A 21,742-nucleotide genomic window follows, 5' to 3' on the forward strand; every position below is an offset into this window, starting at 1 on the left:
AAAAATAAAAATAAATAAAATATTATTAATAGCGAATCGTGGGGTAATGTTCGAAAATGAATATGAAGTTATTTGGGGAACGTTTCAAAAAAAAAAAAATATAAAAAGTTGTTTGAGAGATGAATAGAGTATATATTGCCCTTAGCCGTATGCGCACAAAGAAGAATTGCATGCCTATGATACTATGTATAGGGAATAGGGGAAGTAGATATTCAATTTTATCTTATAGTTTGTGGACAGAGCTAGGAATTAATATAAAAGTAAGTGCTAGCGAGGCTATGCATGTCTCATAAGTTTTAAAAATTTAATATAATAATGACAATCTTTTATAGTTGCTCATATATAATAATTTGCACATGTGAATATTGCAGGGATTTTCTCTACATTGTAACTTTTTTTTTTAATTTTTTAACATTTAAAAAAAATTAATTTTTTTGTAGCTTTTGTACTTTGAAAATAATAAAAATTAAAAATATTATTATAGTACCTAATAGAATTTCCTACCATTTTCCTAAATAATTTAGGTTGCAACAATGGAATTGAAGAAAAATTTTGTGAAATCAGTTGTAAGAAACCTAGCTCAATGTAATTTAATTCGTGGTTGAGCCACGGTCGATTATTTACGATAACGAAACACTACTCGTCTAATTAAGTAATGCTCCATTTTGCACCTAATTCCAATAATGATAATATTAAGGCAAGCTAGTACTACAATTTAAGGAAAATCGTGTTGAAAGGTCAGGGTTTTCCAAATTTTACCTACTTTATAAAATTTGAATACAACAACTTTAAAAGTAAAATATAGGAGTAACATAAATTTTCAGTTACATCTTGAGCGTGCTGCTAAATTATACGACAAATAAAGAATATCTCAAAAGATATCTTTTTAATTAATATATTGAGGTAATATATGAATTTAGCCACTTTCTTATAATAAATTTAAAAATTAACCTATCAAATAAATTTTTTAAAATTAGCCACTTTTTGAGCAAAGGTACAAAATTATTCCTAACATAAAAAATAAAAAATTGGTCACCCTTTTCTCTTCCTCACACAATCATCTACTTCACTCGCATATATCTCTCTCCCTCTCTCGTCGAGTAACAGAAGAAAATTAGTTTTCGTTACAGATGAGACAGCGCAATTAATATTAATATTAACCAGCAAAAATTAAAGCTTCGTTTAGCTTCTCTTGGTATCAGAAATCAGAATTTAAGTCACTTTCTTTTACTCCATTAGTCTTCACGGGTTGCTTATATGCCAGCAAACACATGTACTACTTTACTAAGCACATATATATATGCGCTTTTGTTTGCAATTGTACCTTTAGCTTAGATGTAGAATTTTTGTAGCTCAAGTGTTGGGATTCCAATATACACATGAATATATTGGAAAAGGTGATAGAAAAGAAAATGTGTTGCTAATTTTCGTTCTTCTGGAAAAGGTGTTGAACTCGAATAAGTGTTGCTAATTTTCATTCTTCGGAATAGGTGATTGTTTTTTTTCTATTATTTCTTTTTTGTTTCGTGATGATCTGTGAATTTTGTTTCTAGAAAGAGATTTTGGATAATTGATTAATGTTCTTCAATTTATAACTAGATCTATAAATTCACAAGTTAATATCATCACAACCAAATTTATGAATTCACAACTTAATGTTATTGAATTAATAATTGGATCTATGAATTCACAACTTAATGTTATTGAATTCACAATCAGATTTGTGAATTCACAACCAGATCTATAAATTCACAACTTAATGTTCATGAATTCACAACCAGATCTATGAATTCACAACTTAATTAATGTTTCTTGAATTCACAACCAGTTCGATGAATTCACAATTGAATTGTTAGTATTAGTTGTGAATTTGATTCTTAAAACTCGAATTCACAACCAAAACTTGAGTTTTAAAGCTTGAATTCATGACTAACAATATTTATAGTTGTGAATTCACGCTTTAAAACTTGAATTCACGACTAACATTATTTATAATCGTGAATTCACGCTTTAAACTTGAATTCACGACTAACACTATTTTTAGTTGTGAATTCAAACTTTAAAACTCAAATTCACGACTATTTGAATTTACAACTAAAATGAATGTTGGGTGTGAATGCGCGAATAATTTTTAAATTTTTTATATGCAAGGGTAAAATGGTAAGTGTGACCAATTTTAATTTTTTTTATCTTAGTGGCCAATTTTTAAATTTACTATTTCAAAGTGGCTATTTTCAAAATCCACTCTAATATATTCTTGATTAATAGGTGAAATTAATATATAAAAGAGGAGTTTCCTCCTTCCACTTTTTCCCTTCATTTTTTCTCTTTCTTCTTCCATCATTTTTTTACTATTTTTTCTCTCTTTTTTTATAATTTTAATTTTTTTAAATATCGTCAAATTTGATTTATGAAGAAATATTCAATATGCATCTTAAGTTTAAGTTCGTAACAAAATCTTTAATATGATATAAAAATTATCAAATGAATTTAAAACGAATAGGTAATTAAAATTTTAAAATATTTTATTTTCTTTCTCTTTGTTAAAATTTTACAAATTTTTCATTTATAACCGTGTATGAAATATTTATTTATTATTATTATGTGGAATACTCTATAATAATAATGTGTATATTAATTTTCATTATCAAATAATTTAAAATTATTTAATAATTGTAATTATCATTACACTTTATACATAGCTGAAAATTACGTTTTTAAATTCAAACTTTTATTGAGTAATTGATATTTTATTTTAAACACATTTTGCATTCATTTATGTTTTGATTTTGTTTAATATTTATATTTATTTATTTAAAATGACATTTAATTTCGATTTCGTCGTGCTTCGCACGGATGAATGTAGTATAAAACAACAACAACAACAACAATAATAATAATAATAATAATAATAATAATAATAATAATAATAATAATAATAATAATAATAATAATAATAATAATAATAATAATAATTTATCATTAATAAAAGAAAAAATAAAAGAAAAAAAGCGCAATCTACGGTGTAGTGCCAAATTTAGCGCAACATGAGGGGAAATTGGTGCTCTAAAATACCGCACCATATTAGCACAAAAGGGATGGCCTAATTAAACTTAACACGCACTCATAATTAAGCTAATTAAGCTAATTAATAGAGCATATCAACTGGATCAGTTTGTAAGTGAGCTTTATTTGTATAATGTTTGAACACCAATTAAAATTCATTAAACATCTTATAAGTAATTCAAATTTATTTATTTATTTTGTTCGTCGTAGTGCTCAAACCATCTTGCTTTAGATTAAAAACTATAAATTAGAAAATAATCTTTTAACCAATCAGAGATTAAGGTAGTGTTACTGTGTTAGACGGTAAACTTATTTTAAAATATAAATTATAAACTGTGAATATAATTTTTTTATGATGTAAGTGTTGAAAATAAATTTTAATATATTTTAAAATAAACTTTGTTTTATTCCGTCCAGTAGTATGATTTGTTTGAAGGAGACAAGAGTAGGAACCCTAGTCTGGAAAATGAAAGAGATAGCGAATGAGAAGTGAACACGTCGAGAATACGTTACGTCTCTCTGTTGAAAATAACCATTTGCATAAGTCAAAGATTATTATTCAAAGATCATGAATAATAATTCAACGATAAAATCTTTAGCTTTTGATTTTAAGAGATTGTATTTGATTTTAAGAGATTGTAGTTTGACATTTGATTCACCCTTACACTATAAAAGGGTGCATTGTAATCTAAAGAATATATCAGAGACATTATCAATTCTCTCTACATTTTCTATCATGTTGTTCTTTCTCAACCTAGCTTCTCTCGATTACCATATTTAAGATGGTATCAGAGCAGGTTAACCACCAAAAGAACCCTACAAATTTACTACACACCAAACCAACGCAAAAAAAAAAAAAAAAAAAAAAATTTCTGCAATCTAGAGAGAGAGAGGAGCAGGTGAAGTGTTGGGAGAGAAGGTGAACAGTAAAGTTACTGTTCGAGGTGACGTGGCAGTTACTGTTCAAGGCGACGTGGCAGTTACTGTTCAAGGTGACGTGGCAGTTACTATTCAAATTACTGTTCAAGTTACTGTTCATCACTGTATATTTTTTCCTCCCCTACAAATTTGCCCAACATCAAACCAAACCATGTCAGAACAAGAAACTTCAGACACAGAAAAAACTAGCCACACCCCACCAAATTTCCCGATGGAATTTGCTGCACAATTTGCAGAATTCCTCAAACAAAGCCTCAGAATTCCAGATTCATCGGCCCATAAACCACCAAACCACGACCAACTTGAATCTTTTGGAGAGATTTCCATCAAGGCGAAACTCAATGGGGAGAATTACCCATTATGGGTTAACCTCATGAAACGGGCAATTGCGGGAAAAGGTTTGACATCTCACATTAATGGAGTTTCAAAACCACCCGCAATTGACGATCCCAGCTACACGAGATGGGAGCAACGGGATAACTGCGTTTTCAATTGGGTGATCAACAATATCGAAACCGGACTTGTGAATGAGGTATCACAGTACGCAACCGCCTCTGATCTATGGGAAGGATTGGCGATCACTTATGGAAGTGGATCTGATCCATTCCAAATCTATGATCTGCACCGACAAGCCATGACAATCAAACAAGAATCTATGACACTAGAAGGGTTGTGGATCAAAATGCAGGACTTATGGATCTCGATTGATACCAGAGATCCGAGTCCGACAGACATAGAGGGATATCAGAAGAGGGAGGAGCGCCATCGCCTCTATCAATTTCTAAGTGCATTGGATGACAAATATGCTAATATCAAGAGGGAGATTATGGACAAGGATCCATTACCAACTGTTCGAAGAGCCTACGGACTGGTACGAAGGCAGGCCACAAACGAGGATATCCTCAAATCCTCTGAATCGCCGACCGTAGAAATCGGGTCCGGACTCGCCGCGGTCAACCACAGCCGACCACCACCGCTCTCCAATCGACCACAGCAAGGAAATCAAACCTGGAACAACAGGAAAGGGGAAATCGACAAGAGCAAACTCGTTTGCACACACTGTGGAGGTAAAAAACATACCAAGGAGGGATGTTTCTTACTCATCGGATTTCCCGAATGGTGGGACGAAATGAAGAAATCAAGAGCTGCGTCCAAAAATCGGAATCAACCGTGGAGTCCGAATGGACAAGCGACGGTGGCGATCAGCGGCACAAGACCGACGTCAATCGTGTCTGCTGCAACGACTGGCGGGGCGTGGTCAGGCGGTGATACACGAGCCGCCAACGCCGGAACTCCGGCAGGCAACGTCGGACCACCACCGCCACAGACGCGCATTAACGAGGAGAGAGGAGGTGCCCTGGCGGCTAGGGTTCACGAAGGGGAAGGTAATGAGGGGTTATACCTTTTAAACCCCTCACTCATTCACAGCTCTTATTTTGTTCAGGCCTTAGCATTATCTTCCTCTAATTCTGGAACACCAGATAAAGACTACCATTGGATTTTTGATTGTGGAGCCACAGATACTATGTCCTTTGATGCCTCGGATTTTATGGAAATTTTTCCTACCCAGAAAAAATATGTTAAAACTGCTAGTGGAAATTTAGCATATGTAGAAGGAGCTGGAACTATTAAATTATCCTCTGAATTATGTCTTCCAAACTGCTTATATATCCCGTCTTTATCCCACAAATTGGTGTCTGTTAGCCACGTAATGAGAGAATTACACTGTAACTTACTAATGCAGCCTGGCTTCTGCATTTTACAGGATACGAGGACGGGGAAGATAGTTGGGCGTGGCACTGAATATCGAGGACTCTACTATGTGGATAGGATGGCTCAACAGGGTGCTGCGATGCTAACTCAAGGACTGGCAGAGGAACAGACTTGGCTTTGGCATAGGCGGTTAGGACATCCATCCATAGGATATTTACGGTTAATTTATCCAAACCTTATTACTTCACACCCTTTGAACTGTGAGACATGTTTTCTGGCTAAGAGCCATCGTCACTCTTTTAAACTTAATAATACTCGTGTGAAGTCAGTTTTCTCTTTACTTCACTCTGATGTTTGGGGTCCAGCTCCGGTTACTAGTGATAATGGGTTTAGATATTTTTTGCTATTTGTTGACGATTGTTCTAGAATGACGTGGGTATATTTCTTAAAATCCAAAAGTGAAGTTTTTGAAAAGTTCACCCACTTCTATAATCTAGTACAAACACAATACAAGAAAAATATTCAAATCCTTAGATCTGATAATGGGGGGGAGTATGTAAATTCCAAGATGCAAAACTTCTTCACTGAAAAAGGCCTTGTCCACCAAACAACATGTCCTTACACACCTGAACAGAATGGGGTAGCTGAACGGAAAAATAGGATCATTTTAGAGATGACTAGAGCCCTTATCATCGACTCCCAAGTCCCTAAATCTTACTGGCCCGAAGCCGTAGCTACCTCTGTTTACCTCTTGAATCGACTGCCAACTCATATCCTAAACTTTAAACCACCCCTTGAGTTCCTAGCTGCTCACTCTGAAATACCCTCATCCCTCACACTGGAACCCAGAATTTTTGGATGCACCGTTTATGTTCATATCCCTAAACAAAATCGTACAAAGTTCTCACCAAATGCTGTTAAGTGTGTTTTCCTGGGGTATGGCAAAAATCAGAAGGGGTATAGATGTTATGATCCTGTAGCTAATCACCTATACACTACCTTAAACTGTGACTTCGTTGAAACAGAATATTTTTTCCACCAACACGGGAGTCAGGGGGAGAAAAAGGAGATTGTCGACTCCCTAAGTTGGCTCCATACGCCATCCACTGTCCAAACAACCCTTCATTCCCTACCTTCTCATCCGTCTCAAACTAGCTCAGTGTCATTGCCAGGTTCTGTGCCAGACGTTGGTCCAACAGAGAAGGTTAGCACACCCGCCGAGACATCTACAACACAGGTTCAGTTCGAGATGTCCAGCGAGTCGACCCCACTATCAACCCCATCTTCAAATCCTGGGGTAAGTAATCTCAATAGTTCTCAAGTTAATACTAACATTGAGGAACAGAGGGATGAAGACACTGACACAGAAACTGGAAGGGATACGGATGAAGATGATGAACGTACTGAGTTAGCAGGTGCCACAGATCAGTACACATTGCCTCCCCGAAGTACAAGGGGAAAACCACCAAAGCGATACTCTCCAGACTGGCAGGGACGGAAGACTAGGTACTCGATTGCCAACCTTGCCCAAGGACAACTCACAGAGATGGCACGGGCCTTTGAAGCAGCTCTTTATGAAGAGGAGGATGTACCCCAGACAGTAGAAGAGGCAAGGAGACATAAACATTGGAGGGATGCCATGAAGAAGGAAATAGATGCACTAATTAAGAATGGGACATGGGAAAGATGTGTGCTGCCAGAAGGAAAGAGGCCAGTGGGATGCAGATGGGTTTTTTCAATCAAAAGGCGAGCAGATGGTTCAATCGAGAGGTACAAAGCTAGGTTGGTTGCAAAAGGATACACTCAGACCTACGGGATAGACTATGAAGAAACATTCTCACCAGTGGCCAAGATGAACACAGTAAGAACACTTCTCTCAGTAGCAGCATGCAAGGATTGGCCTTTGCATCAGTTGGATGTAACTAATGCCTTCCTACATGGAGAATTGGATGACAATGCAGAGATATATATGGAAGTTCCCCCAGGTTATTCCGAAGAGTTCGATGCAGGTCAAGTGTGCAGGCTAAAGAAGACACTCTATGGATTGAAGCAATCGCCCAGAGTATGGTTCGGGAGATTCTGTTTAGCTATGGCAAAAAATGGCTATAAACAGAGTAACTCTGATCATACATTATTCGTGAAACGAAGAGAAGGAAAGGTAACATGTTTAATCATTTATGTTGATGACATGATTATCACAGGAGACGATGTTGAAGAGATAGTAAACCTGAAGAAAAACTTGTTCCTGGAATTTGAAATGAAAGACCTTGGATCTCTGAAGTACTTCCTTGGAATTGAGATTTTAAGGTCGAAAAAGGGAATCTTCCTGAGACAAAGAAAGTATGTCCTTGACTTACTTGCAGAAACTGGGCTACTCGAGTGTAAACCTGCAGAAACACCGATTGTGATAAATCATGGATTAACAATTGTTGAGGGAGCTGACTTAACAGATCAAGGAAAATACCAGCGCCTTGTTGGGAAACTCATCTATCTCTCCCATACACGGCCCGACATCACATATGCAGTTGGAATAGTAAGTCAGTTTATGCACAAACCCCAGAAGGAGCATATGGAGGCAGCTTTGAGAATTGTCCGGTATCTGAAAGGAACCACTGATTATGGGATTTTGCTTGAAAAAAAGGAAGATTTGGAAGTTGACGGGTTTACAGACGCAGATTGGGCCAGTAACCCAAATGATAGGAAATCTACCGCCGGATATTTTACCTTCGTTGGAGGAAATTTGGTCACATGGAGAAGCAAAAAACAGAAAGTAGTGGCCCTATCAAGTGCAGAGGCAGAATTCAGAGGAGTAAAAAGTGGGATAACTGAAATCCTGTGGCTTCGGAGATTGCTCACAGAGATTGGCTTTCCTCCAAGAAGGGGAAGTCGGCTCTTCTGTGACAATAAAGCTGCGATTAGTATATCTGAAAATCCCGTACAACACGACAGGACCAAACACGTGGAGATCGATCGGCATTTCATCAAAGAGAAGCTCGATAGTGGGATCATTGAACTTCCTTTCATACGATCGGATGAACAGTTGGCTGACATATTGACTAAGGCTGTAAACACAAAAGTCTTCAGAGAAGTTCTGGACAAGTTAAGTATCGGAAATGCCATTACTTAACTTGAGGGGGAGTGTTGAAAATAACCATTTGCATAAGTCAAAGATTATTATTCAAAGATCATGAATAATAATTCAACGATAAAATCTTTAGCTTTTGATTTTAAGAGATTGTATTTGATTTTAAGAGATTGTAGTTTGACATTTGATTCACCCTTACACTATAAAAGGGTGCATTGTAATCTAAAGAATATATCAGAGACATTATCAATTCTCTCTACATTTTCTATCATGTTGTTCTTTCTCAACCTAGCTTCTCTCGATTACCATATTTAAGACTCTCACGTCGACTTCTCCGAAACACAGTAATCAACGTGGGTTCAGACTGTCCATTGTCCAACCTTCTTGGATGTCCGAGAATCACTTCGCTTTTATGCTAACTTAATTCTTTTTTTATCAACTTTTTTTTCTCTATATACAATTTTCTTGTTCGAAGATAATATTTTGCTTTGATTCGTATACAATTAGAGCCAGAGCTCGTTTGTTGCAATTTTTAGTCAGTGCATGCAATTTTCTTGTTAGAAGATGATATTTGCTTTGATTCTTAAATATATACTGCTTCTTTGTTACAAGTGATCAAGGTGTATAATATAATGTGAGAATTATCACATATAGTCATTTTTAATAAAAATATAATAAGTTTTATAGTCCCAATTTATAATAAATAAGTTATATAGCCATTTTTTACTTAAAAGACTATATAATATCTTTTGACTTTTTTGTATTTTTATTTAACATTTTACATTTTATTTAACATTTTTTTCTCTACACATTCTCTCTCTATATCAAAATTGCTTCCGACGAATCGCCGCCGCCGCGCAGTTCTAATCGCCGCCGTCATACTAATGGTGCCATCGAGTAATGAAGAACAATGATGATTTTTTTTTTCATCTCAATTATTGTGATTTCAATTCACGTTACATGTTTGTAATATTAACGAGAGTGTATTTAGCTATTAATTAATACGATAGATGATAATTATTGTTGGTATTACACGTTTCATCCGCATATTTTGTTTTTCAAAATAAAAGTCCACACTATCTCTTATGTAGTAGATATACTACACTTCAATCATTTACTCTAGTGCAATATCTAAATACACTTAATATATTTAGTTTCAAATAATTTTAACAAAAACATGTTATTTAAGATCGAACGCTTTAAATCACAACAAATGTTGAGAAAAAGAGCAAAATTGAAGATTGTTCATATTACTCGATGGTGTACTCGATGACGTTCACCATTGAGTGAACATGAACAATGATTATTTTTTTTCAATTATTGTGATTTCAGTCCATGTTACATGTTTGTAACATCAGCGAGAGTGTATTTGACTATAAATAACACGATAGATGATAATTATTGTCGGTATTACATGTTTCATTATTCTTTATTACTTAATGGTGTACTCGATAGGGTTCACCATCGAGTAAACATGAACAATGATTATTTTTTTCATGGGAAAACAATCATGTAACATCGTTTATTATCTAAATAATTACAAAAGCTTGTCATTGTTTTTCATTACTCGATGACATTCACCATTGAATATAAACGAACAATCTTCATTTTTTTTTAAAAAACAAACATATAACAACGTTTATAATCACAATAATTACAAAAATATTCATTGTTCTTCATAAAAAGAAGTGTTATGTTCTATGATCTATACCTATAATAATATTGCTTACAAAATTTGATTTGTGTGTATACAATATTAATTTGGCAATTCTGATCGAATCATTTCTCTCCCTATATATATACAATACTTTCTCCGTCCTCCAAATAATTTTTTAAATGGGAGGAGCACGAGTTTTAAGACAAAATTATTGAGCGTATTGAAAGTGATGAAGAAATATATATATATATATATATATATATATATATATATATATATTTGATAATGATGAAAAAATGTTACTAATAATGAAAGTAGTGAAAATTTAATATTGTGAGTTGTGAAAAAGTAAAAAATAAATATAAATGAAGTATTATTAGTGGTGGGATAGTGTCTCAAAATGGAAATAAGTCCAAAAAGAAAAAGAAAGAAAATTATTTTGGGGACGGAGGGAGTATTATTTAAGTTAATATACTTTCAGATGCATTACCCTTATCATCCCCTAGTACGCAAAAAACAAAAAACTTTAACATAAATCAAACATTGTTGTACATATATATAAAAGCATAATTGACATAAAAAATAATTATTGTATACACAGAAAGGATAAATGCATAAGCCAAGAAAAACACATGTTATAGTTTTTAAGATAGACGAAGGCTCCTGTGTGTGAACAGTGAGGTCTCGTATTCAAACCCTCACTGCCCCCCTCTCCAATTCCCCCAAGTAAAAAAAAGAAAAAAGAAAAAAAGAAAAGAAAAGATAGACGAATGTTTTAATTACTATAACTCAATCTTATATTTAATTGATTAGGGATTGGCCGACCCTAATTAATGCATGCTAGGACGGAACATTATCCCGGATATCTAGGCCAAAGAAGATAAAGTTATAAGTATAATCAGCTAAAGACTAAATTTAAATTGGGGTTTTTTCAATTAGCAGACAGCCACTCAATTTAGTTCATGAAGTTATGCACCATTCATTTACCAAACATTCTTTCTTCTTTTAATAAAGGAATTCCTTTTGACAAATCCGTCTTATATATTGATAGACTCCAAATTGTTGTCTCTGGTATATTCTAGCTAATAAACAAATTCCTATATAGTTTACCATTCTCATACCATGGTCGTCTCATATATTTTTGGACAAGAAATAAAATTAAGTAGGTAATAGTCCTAATTATATATTGATCCAAGATATATACTTTAATACATGTACTCCGTCCCACAAAAAATATGTATAGTTTTCATTAATATATTTTCTACACATTTCTTAATCTCTATGCCCAAAAATAATACGATATTTGAAATGGGACAGAGGAAATACTAAAGAGAGATGACACAAATTTTAATAAAAATTAATTGTGTATTTGATGAGTGGAAAATGAATCCATAATTAGAAAAAGTGATGAATAGTGATTAATGAATCAATTAAAATGAAAAGAGGTAGATCCATTAATGACAATGTGTGTAAATATGTAAAAATTGTAATAATAATAATAATGAGTGAAATTATTTTCAAAAATAGAGCAAAAAAATATTTTGAAAACGGACGAAAAAATAAATAAATAAAGATGCTTCAGAGATGGAATAATTAGTATGATAGTCATTTGATTTGTCGTAACTATTATGAATAAAATTTTAGGAAGTATAGAAATTAACGAATGATGAGTATATTATTTTCGAGCATATTATATACTATATATATATATATATATATATATATATATATATATATATATATATATATATATTCCACGATATAAAGATAAAGGTGTGGAAGTGACAATCGGTAAGAAACCACCTGAAGATGCTCCTATTCTCCCCTGCAATTTTTGGTGACCTTTCAAAATCTAAATGTGCCATCCACGATTTATTTATTTATTTTTATTAATGTATATATATAGAGTTTGACGATTCTTTCCGACATTAATTTAGACTGATTTAAAAATTATTTTTTTTTTCTTGTTTGTAAAAATGAGATACTAATTAAAATATACCGAGAACTCTCCTGTTGTATTACTTATTACTAGTGTCCTACTTTTGCAAGTCCAAAAATTTATATCCTAATTTCCAAATAAATTTAAGCAACTCTCTCTCTCTCTCTCTTTATATATATATATATATATATATATATATATAGAGAGAGAGAGAGAGAGAGAGAGAGAGAGAGAGAGAGAGAATTAATATGAATAAGTTAATAAAATATACAGATAAGTTTTTTGTAATGCACGAATAATTATTCAAACATAGGTTCAAATCCTTAAGCGGAAAAGATTTCACCAGTTAACTAAATTACGGTTATTCGTGCATTACAAGAAGTTTATTCGTATAATTATACTAATTATTTATCATTCTCATTTTTCACGAAAAATATACTCCACTGAATCCCAACGGGGGAAGGGGGGTTGGTTAGAACTATATTAACCATGAGAATCTAAGAACACACTAACATTGTATTGGATGTATACTGTTACTGCATTTGTAGTGAAATTTGTTGTATTCGAAAAAAAAATGAAAATTTTGTTTTATTTAGAATTCGAATTCAGGTATTGTATTTATCCATCAAAATTTATATATGATTGAATGACTAAAATTAGTTCTATGCTCTCATTTAAAATAATAGTTCTCATTTAATGACAAATGCCGTAACTTTATATATCCAGTACATAGTTCTCAATTCTCACAATAAAGTGTAGTTTCCTTGATAGCTTATCCCTATAATGCTTTCCTTTTTGACTTGGATGTTAGCTTCACCCTAATCGACTCAACACCTAAAATCAGGTTGAAAATTCCACAAAAAAAAGGAACAAATTCATCAAATATATTTTATGGCTTGATGTCGTCTCGTTTTTGGTAGGATATTGATTTGTGTCAGATATTTTGATATCATATGTTAGACACTGGTACTTTTTTTTTGGAAATTATATTAAACACTAGTACTCACGCATGTGATTAAGATATTCCACAAATTAAACTATATGCTAAACCTAGTTAGGGTTTGGTAAAGATAAACTCTGCTGCATATGTGCTATATATACTTAAAGATTTATTCACTGCTATATCCTGTAATCAAAGTGTATTGTATTGTATGAAAAATCAATAAATGTAGCATACAAGACCCTATATATTTGCCCACAAACTCACTTCCAATAATTATTACAGCAAAGATATTTAATTTGTGTACACACGCACACGCGCGCGCGCACACACACAGATATATATATATATATATATATATATATATATATATATATACACACATATACATATATACTGATCTTCATCAATTTAGATTTTATGTAGATGTTACAAATCGATATTTATTAAATTTGAAATTATATATGTTAAATTTTAAAACTTTATAAGGATTAATTATAAGATGTATATAAAAAAAATAGTACCCCCATGCTTTGGATATAAAAAAATGCATTTTTTTATTTAATTAGTTCTAGATTGTACGTGTCTGATGATTTGAAAATCTGACAAATAATTAACAATAGACAAACAATCATAATTTTTTACAAATAAAAGTATAGAATTGGAATTGTAAGTAAAGCATATGGTGTGTGTGAATTATGTTTACCTTAAGAAAGCTAAGACCTACCCCACTAAATATAAGCAATTCCTACCAAGAAAAAGCAGCAGATGAAAGAAAAGGGGGAAAAAACCCAAAAATAAAAATAAAAAATAGAAATCCTAGAGCACCACACAACCATAAATGTGTGTTTGAACCAAAAAAGGATAAGTTCCTCTTCTGTTAGTTTGTTCAGAAACTAAGAAGGTTTTAATATCAAAGTGTTAAGCAGCTTCTTGAAAAGTACATCACATATATATATAAATGGGGAGAGGGAAAGTGGAATTGAAGAGAATTGAGAACAAGATAAACAGACAGGTGACTTTTGCCAAAAGAAGAAATGGTTTGCTCAAGAAAGCTTATGAGCTCTCTATTCTCTGTGATGCTGAGGTTGCTCTCATCATCTTCTCCAGCAAAGGCAAGCTCTATGAGTTCTGCAGCTCTTCTAGGTCTGCCTCTCTCTCTCTCTCTCTCTCTGCACAAATATTCAATTGAGTTCTCATCAGAATTAACTGAATAAATAGGGTTTTTCTCAAACAAAATATTACTCCTTTGCACCCACACACACAAATCACAAATTTTTGTGCCTCTTTTCTGGCTTCATTAATTTCAAAGTCAGAATTATATATACTTCCTTCAGCTCCTGTTGTAGCCGAAAGCGATTACGAATCAATATTCAATAAAACTAAGAAAAGATTTTTTTTTTCTTTCCCCTTTTCTAAAACCTAGTTGATGATCAAAATCACGAAATCCTTGAATCAGGATTCACTTTTCTTTGGCAAGAGATTATAATATTAAAGATCTATAAATAGTTACGGGGAAAGATGAAGTTAGAAAGTAAATATTGGTGTAAATTTTGGATTAATTTTTTTAGTTTTTTGTAATACTTCTTATCATCTTGTAGCGTACGTGAAAGCTGCAAATATGTGGCTACTTAAAGAACTTTTCCTTTTCTCCTTTGTCATGTTTTCTTTTGTTGCCTTGACAAAATCTGCTGATTGGATCGTATGCTCACACGCAGAATATATGTTTAATTAGTTGCCAAACTTCAATTTCTTTTCTTTTACGAAATAAATGTTTCTTAATTTTGTTTAATTATTACTGCAAGGCATCCATTCAGAAACACTGAATTTTATAAAAACACAAAATAAAAACTACATGGGTGGATAATATTTGATGATATACATAAACATTGGATATCAAATTAAGAGATTATAAAAGTGTGTTTTACTTTATTTTCATGGCTCTAGTTAAATATTTTAGTTTCATTATAGAGTGATTTGACCGTTTCCGTACACATAAATTTATACTTTGCGGAGTGATAATTACTCCCTCCGTCCCAAACGAAATGTCCTGTTTTCCTTTTTGGGCTGTCTCAAACAAAATGTCATGTTTCCTTTTTTGGCAATACACTCTCTTTCTATACTTAATATTTAAATAATTTTCACCAACCCACTTTATCTACTTTATACACATTTCTTAATCTCTGTGCCGAAAAGAAATAGGACATTTCGTTTGGGACGGAGGGAGTACTAATTAGGGCTTAGAGATCCATGGTTAATTTGAATCATCTCCCTATCATATGCATAGAGTTCCTTAACTTGAAAGCTTGCGTTTGGAAATTACTTATTTAATATATATACAGTTTTAATTAGAGGTTCTTAATTAAAAAGGGGAAAAGTTCCTAATATATATATATACGATCTGCATGTTATAATAATAATATCACCTTTACTTTGGTCCGTATCTACATTTTTTCACTACCAACTAATTTTTGAGCTGGGGAATTTATTTGACTTTTTTCATTAATTGATCGATTATATGTCAGATAAAAAATGTTACTAGATTTTACTCATGAATTTTTATTTCAGTACTGTCAGGTTTGGGCATACCTTCGTTCATAAAAACATTGATCCAAGTCCATTTATGTATTTTTAATTAATGCATTATTTACTCGAAAAGAAACGCACTTAAATTGTTGTAAATGTCTATGGTTAGAACTAATTAATTAAGGCATCTACCCAAATAAGTGCAATATTAGAATTTATCATGACATTCATGTGTTCTGAACGGCCAAATTGCATAACTAACATAGTTTGGATATGTTTGTTCTTAAAAGAAAATACTAGTAATTTAGATATATGTTTATGTTTTTATACATTATGCAACCTGTAAAAGATGCAATTCCAGATGATGAATAGTAATCCAAAAAATGATGAAAGTAAATAAACAAACATTTTATTAATAATCTCATATATGTTTCTGTGGAACTTAGCATGACCAAGACACTTGAGAGATATCACAAAAGCAGCTATGGTCTAATTGAAGCTCAACAATCTCCCGATGATGAACAGGTAGCTCTTATATTTTGTTTAATCTTAAATTGAAACATTTTTAACTGATTACACACATATATATATGTATAATTAGACATCTAATTAATTATGTATTATTCTGTAAGCAGAGTAGCTACTTGGAGTGCTTAAAGCTCAAGTCAAGAGTTGAGGTTCTACAACAATCTCAAAGGTATTTCATAATGGAATATGTGTTAATTATAAGTTTAATTTGATGATTAATTCAATAATAATGAATATCTGAAATTTTTGAATATTGCAGGCATCTCTTGGGGGAAGACTTGGGAAAGTTTGGGGTAAGGGAACTCGATCAACTCGAATGTGTATTGGATACATCTTTGAAACGAATAAGATCAAAACAGGTATTTTGTTGCTATTCTTTTTTACTTTTCTATATCTGTAAGTTTATCTTGGATTACAAATTTTACTGGCATCCAAATACTGTGTTTGCTTTTTATCCCTCTAAATGGAGGGATAACCAAAGTTTATAGCTTTAAATGTCTTCTCAAAAGAGAAGCTCACCATTTATCCTTCCTTATTTTCACTTCAAGGAGGGATAATATTATACCTTAAAAAATGAAGAGATAATATTATCCCTCTCCTTGAAGTGAAAATAAGAAAGGAAAAATGGTACTGAGCTTCTCTTTTGTGTAAAATGTGAGATAAAAAAGAAGATATTTAAAGGCATAAATTTATATTATCCCTCCTTTTCCCATCCATCAAAGTGAACGCACAAGAGTACTAGGAATCTCACGAAGGTTAATTTACAACAAGAATTACCACTGTTGCATTATATAGTTGGATAAATTGAACGGCTAAATAGCATTAGAAATTAAATATAATTTAAATAATTAAAAAGAAGATCAAAGTCCCTTTTTTCTTTTATGATAATTAATGTACTACCATAATATGTTCATTGTTTGGCCCAGTAGTCATTAAATATCCTACAAATTTTCATATGCATATATCGAATATTTGATTAGAATTTTAAAATAATATATATACATATATAATTGGGACAAAATGGCATGTAAAACCTAAAAAATATCCACCATTTATAAAATATATAAATTATATTTATTTAGAATATTTTTTACCCTTACGTTGAGCATTAGTGCATTTTGCACTAATGCTCGACTCATAATTGACAAATGTCAAGCATTAGTGCATTTTTTTAAGAAAGCTCGACTTCTAATGCTCGATTGCTCGACTCGCATTGGTTGAGTATGTCGAATGTTGAAATATTTATCACTAAGGGTCCGCTTACTTTGATGTAAAATGAGAGAAAAAATATATTTTCACCATCTTTCCACAATTTTAACATGTTTACTATGATAGAAAATTTTCTCCGGACATGGTAGAATATTTTCTTGGGAAACTCTTTTTCACTCATTTTCTCTTTAAAGTTGGATAATACTCCATTCGTCTCACAAAAACATGAACATTTGTAAGTGACACGAATTTTAAGAAATGTTAGATAAAAGTATATTGTGAGTGGAAAAGAGATCCACTTTATTAAAAGTAGAGATGAAAAGTAAAGAGATTGTGGTGGGGTAGTGTACCAAAATAGAAATGTTCATGTTTTTGTGAGACGCTCCAAAATGGCAAAATGTTCATGTTTTTACGAGACGGAAGGAGTATTATTTTTTAGTAGTGGTGTGAAAATATTTTATAACATTTTCTCATCTTTTCATCTCTAGTAAACATATGATAAAAAGGAGAAAAAGATACTATTTTCTCACTTTTTCTTATCCATTATTTCCAATGACAATTTTACAACCAAAGTAAACGCGCCCTAATGCTTGACTCGCATAGGTCGAGCATTAATGTATTTACCATAAATACACCAATGCTTGATATATTCTACTTGCAATGGTCGAGCATGCCGAGCAAAATTTCCAATCTAAGTAACGATAATTTTGTCCTTTCAAACTCAAAATGAGTAGTTTTAGTAATTTTCTTTTATAGTGGGTTTTTTTTTTATTGTCTTTCAAAATGAGTAAAAGCAACCATTAATCTTACACAATATATATATATATATATATATATATATATATATATATATATATATAGGAAATAAGAGCAATTTTTAATATATGAATTTTATGTAGAACACGTATGAATTCGCTGTATAAATGTATGAATTGTGAAAAATAATTTTTTGCTACCTTTGGGATTCGAACTTAGGACCATAAATTCATCCAACAGGATTACGAATCAACCGTAGATCTTGATGATCTAAGGGCTGAAAATGATTCTTATTTTATATCTTAAGAAATGCTCTTATTTTAGCCCTTCCCTATATATATATATATATATATATATATATATATATATATATATATATAATGGTTTTCTTAGCAAGGCTTTAACGATGCTCGGCCCTTAGTTTGTTTTTCTGTGCTTTCAAGGGTTCTCTTTGTTTCTTTTTTCTCTTTTCTAATAAAATTTATTTTAATAATAATATAATGGTTTCAATGAGACCCCTCATATGTACTGGTGAGATCTTATATTGATTTATAGATGTTGATTTAATGTATATTATAGCTGACATTTATCTTGAGGGGGGAAATTTTATTTGGGTTCAAGTCCTAGAGAAAGCAAAAATTTTACTAATTTATATATATATATATATATATATATATAGGGTTAGATTCAAGTGAAGACTCTATCTTTCGATGAAAACTAAATCCTATGAACAAACACATAAAATACGTGAACAAGAGATAGTCAAGTTGTGAACAACTGTAATACATAAAATACATGAATAAGAGATGATCGAATCTTGTATATATGTTGTATTTAATTGTTCACGATTTGACTATCTCTTGTTCACGTATTTTATGTGTTTATATATATATATATATATATATATATATATATATATATACACACACACAATAATGCTATTTGGACAAAATTTGTCCGGACAAAACATGATTAAATACTTTATAAAATAAATTTAGTTAAAAATTTTGATTCAAAATAAAAATGAATTTAGCTAGTTTTATTGTTTTCTTCATATTGTAATTTTTTTTTGTAATTTTTTAGTAAATTTTTAAATTTTTATTATTTTTAAAATACAAAAACTACAAAAAATAAAAAAAATGTTGAAAAATTAAAAGAAAAACTACAATATGGACAAAACAATAAAACTAACTAAATCCTTTTAACCTTGAACCAAACACTTTAAATAAATTAATTCTTCAGAGTTTTTAACCTTTTTCTATTCGGACAAATTTTGTCCAAATAGCACTACTCGTTTAGTTATTAGATGATTTATTGATATGGGTGTCTTAATACTTTTCAGAGCCAACACATGTTCGAGCAGCTTTCCGGTCTTCAAAGAAAGGTACGTGCTTCATTATTACCACATATCAGAAAATTATTGACTGTTACAAAAAAATAAAAACAATCATCATAGTGCTTTTAATATTTTATTTTTTCAGGAAAAAGATCTGATGGATATTAATAGAGCTCTCCAGAAAAAGGTTCCCCCCAAAAAATTATCTATGTATTTTGAAGTCGATAACTCTACTCCATTTCTAATGTATTTAAAAATTAAAACAAAATTTATGAAATTATTGTAGCTGGAAGAAGGCAGTGGTTCGTCACAATTATGGGGCGAGGCCAACGGCAACCAAGCTTCACCCTACCGGCTGCAGCCCAGTCGGCCTTTCGTGTTTTTCGAGCCTCTTGTTGGCAGCAACTCAAGGCAAATTAGGTATGTAAGAATTCAACATTGGCTTCAAAATTAAATATATACTGTCGTATATAAATGATTTTTTTTTCTCCGACAGGAACAACTCTCAGTTGGTGCAAAATAATGCGGAGGGTTCGGCACAGAATGTGAACGCGATTTTGCCTGCATGGATGCAGTGAATTTCTCAACAAATATACAAATCCGCGTTGAAAAATGCAACCAACATAAAACTAAAGGTTTTCGTTTTTTGGTAGTGGGGGTTTAAATAAAGTTATGGGGTATGGTAATTTATTGGACGACCTACCTCACGTATGGAAGACAATGTGGATGTATGATATAATACGATATGATGCATGTCTAAAAACAATACTATGATATGATATAATTGTTGTTGTTATATATGATTAACGATATTATTGCGAAAGATGGATATGAATATGATGGCGATTGCAGATCTGATATGTCTGAAAACTTTCCGGCCAAACAAATTAAGTTTGTAGAGCGACAAAGTTGCATCTGATAAAATTAGTACTGCTTTGTACCTACATGTTTATAACGTACCACCAATTTATTGCCCAATCGTACTTAATCATTTATTATGATTATATGAATTATAAAATTAGAGGGACTTAAAAAAAAATTGTAAAATGAACCATTAAAATAAAAGACCAAAATATGAAAATCTACATGCGTATAAGAATATGTGCATGTACACAAATAGGGATCGGATCGAATCAGAGATTTTCTTCCTATTGTAATTAGAAATTGAATTGGACCATTGTTTTTCTATGATCTACACTTGTCCAAACCGACTTTAACGTAACATGTATAAAATTATTTGAATGCAAATAAGGAAAATAGTTTATTGAATAATGTATTTGCTACTCTTAGATAATGAATAAGAAAAATATTCTGCCGAATAAAGTAATAATATTTATGATTATTATATAAGTAATAATCACAAATTTTTAATGAACAGAAATCCAGATGAAAAATCTCTAGCTCTTTAAAAACAACTTGTTTTAAAGAGCTTATAAACTTAGCCAAATACCCTCTAAATTAAAGCTCCACGATCTTTTATAATTTCTATTATGGGTTAAGTACCACTTTTCCCTCAATATTGTCACCCCTATCGCCTTTAACACCCTGGAGTCAGGGACAGAGTTGGTGATGTTTACTACCTCAACATGTCAAAACTGAAGCAAATTGCCCCCCGTGTTTTAACGGTGCTTAACCCCGTTAGATTTTTTTTAATCTTCACAAACATATCCAGATCCTCCATCACCTCTTTCTTCGTCTCCGAATCCATCGGTATCATCTCGAACCTCACCGGATGGTTGAGCACCACCGAGGTCCAGTAATCAATTCCATTGTAGCCAACCGTGTGCAGCCTAACACTCCTCATCTCCTTGGCTTTCGCCAAGATGTACGGTAAGTATACATGTAACATGTAGTCTCTGTGTTTCCTGTTGAAACTAAGCTTCATATACCGCACTTCTGAACGGGAACTCTCATTTTTGGCGCTCTGTTTCAAGGCGGCAACGGTGTGCAGGGTTCATTTGAAGTGGATGCTGCTGTGGACGTCGACGATCTCTTGGTTTTTGTCAACGGTGACGGCGAGGTGTTACTGTTTGGGAGGCTTGTTCACC

At 32.2% G+C, this 21,742-nt stretch overlaps 3 protein-coding genes across 3 annotated transcripts; 2 read left to right on the top strand and 1 right to left on the bottom strand.

Annotated features, from left to right (window-relative positions):
* The first annotated feature begins 4,146 nt into the window (after positions 1–4,146).
* LOC130995949 (uncharacterized) lies at positions 4,147–5,904 on the top strand. The gene is made up of 2 exons (XM_057921472.1): positions 4,147–5,390; positions 5,771–5,904. The coding sequence occupies exons 1-2, from the start codon at positions 4,157–4,159 to the stop codon at positions 5,806–5,808; spliced, it is 1,272 nt and encodes a 423-aa protein (XP_057777455.1). The 5' UTR covers positions 4,147–4,156; the 3' UTR covers positions 5,809–5,904.
* Positions 5,905–7,913: 2,009 nt separating this feature from the next.
* LOC130994056 (uncharacterized) lies at positions 7,914–9,109 on the bottom strand. Its single transcript, XM_057919092.1, has 3 exons — positions 8,443–9,109; positions 8,183–8,317; positions 7,914–8,105 (listed from the first exon to the last, which is right to left on the bottom strand). The coding sequence occupies exons 1-3, from the start codon at positions 8,836–8,838 to the stop codon at positions 7,914–7,916; spliced, it is 723 nt and encodes a 240-aa protein (XP_057775075.1). The 5' UTR covers positions 8,839–9,109.
* A 4,974-nt stretch (positions 9,110–14,083) lies between these two features.
* LOC130995980 (MADS-box protein 04g005320-like) lies at positions 14,084–20,492 on the top strand. Its single transcript, XM_057921513.1, has 8 exons — positions 14,084–14,485; positions 16,312–16,390; positions 16,501–16,562; positions 16,653–16,752; positions 19,701–19,742; positions 19,840–19,881; positions 19,981–20,114; positions 20,191–20,492. Exons 1-8 carry the CDS (start codon positions 14,301–14,303, stop codon positions 20,270–20,272), a joined length of 726 nt encoding a protein of 241 aa, XP_057777496.1. The 5' UTR covers positions 14,084–14,300; the 3' UTR covers positions 20,273–20,492.
* The last annotated feature ends 1,250 nt before the right edge of the window (positions 20,493–21,742 follow it).

Source organism: Salvia miltiorrhiza, chromosome 7 (genome assembly GCF_028751815.1).
Source record: "Salvia miltiorrhiza cultivar Shanhuang (shh) chromosome 7, IMPLAD_Smil_shh, whole genome shotgun sequence".
NCBI lineage: Eukaryota > Viridiplantae > Streptophyta > Magnoliopsida > Lamiales > Lamiaceae > Salvia > Salvia miltiorrhiza.

What these genes read in the sequence shown, in the direction of transcription:
- LOC130995949 (XM_057921472.1), top strand. Translation starts at nt 4,157, where the DNA reads ATGTCAGAACAAGAAACTTCAGACACAGAAAAAACTAGCCACACCCCA. An exon ending in TAGGGTTCACGAAGGGGAAG is followed by an intron (nt 5,391 to 5,770) that starts GTAATGAGGGGT and finishes TGCATTTTACAG; the next exon opens with GATACGAGGACGGGGAAGAT.
- LOC130994056 (XM_057919092.1), bottom strand. Translation starts at nt 8,838, where the DNA reads ATGGCATTTCCGATACTTAACTTGTCCAGAACTTCTCTGAAGACTTTT. An exon ending in CCAAATTTCCTCCAACGAAG is followed by an intron (nt 8,318 to 8,442) that starts GTAAAATATCCG and finishes GGTTCCTTTCAG; the next exon opens with ATACCGGACAATTCTCAAAG. An exon ending in AGTTTCCCAACAAGGCGCTG is followed by an intron (nt 8,106 to 8,182) that starts GTATTTTCCTTG and finishes GTGTTTCTGCAG; the next exon opens with GTTTACACTCGAGTAGCCCA.
- LOC130995980 (XM_057921513.1), top strand. Translation starts at nt 14,301, where the DNA reads ATGGGGAGAGGGAAAGTGGAATTGAAGAGAATTGAGAACAAGATAAAC. An exon ending in AACGAATAAGATCAAAACAG is followed by an intron (nt 16,753 to 19,700) that starts GTATTTTGTTGC and finishes AATACTTTTCAG; the next exon opens with AGCCAACACATGTTCGAGCA. An exon ending in TTTCCGGTCTTCAAAGAAAG is followed by an intron (nt 19,743 to 19,839) that starts GTACGTGCTTCA and finishes TTATTTTTTCAG; the next exon opens with GAAAAAGATCTGATGGATAT.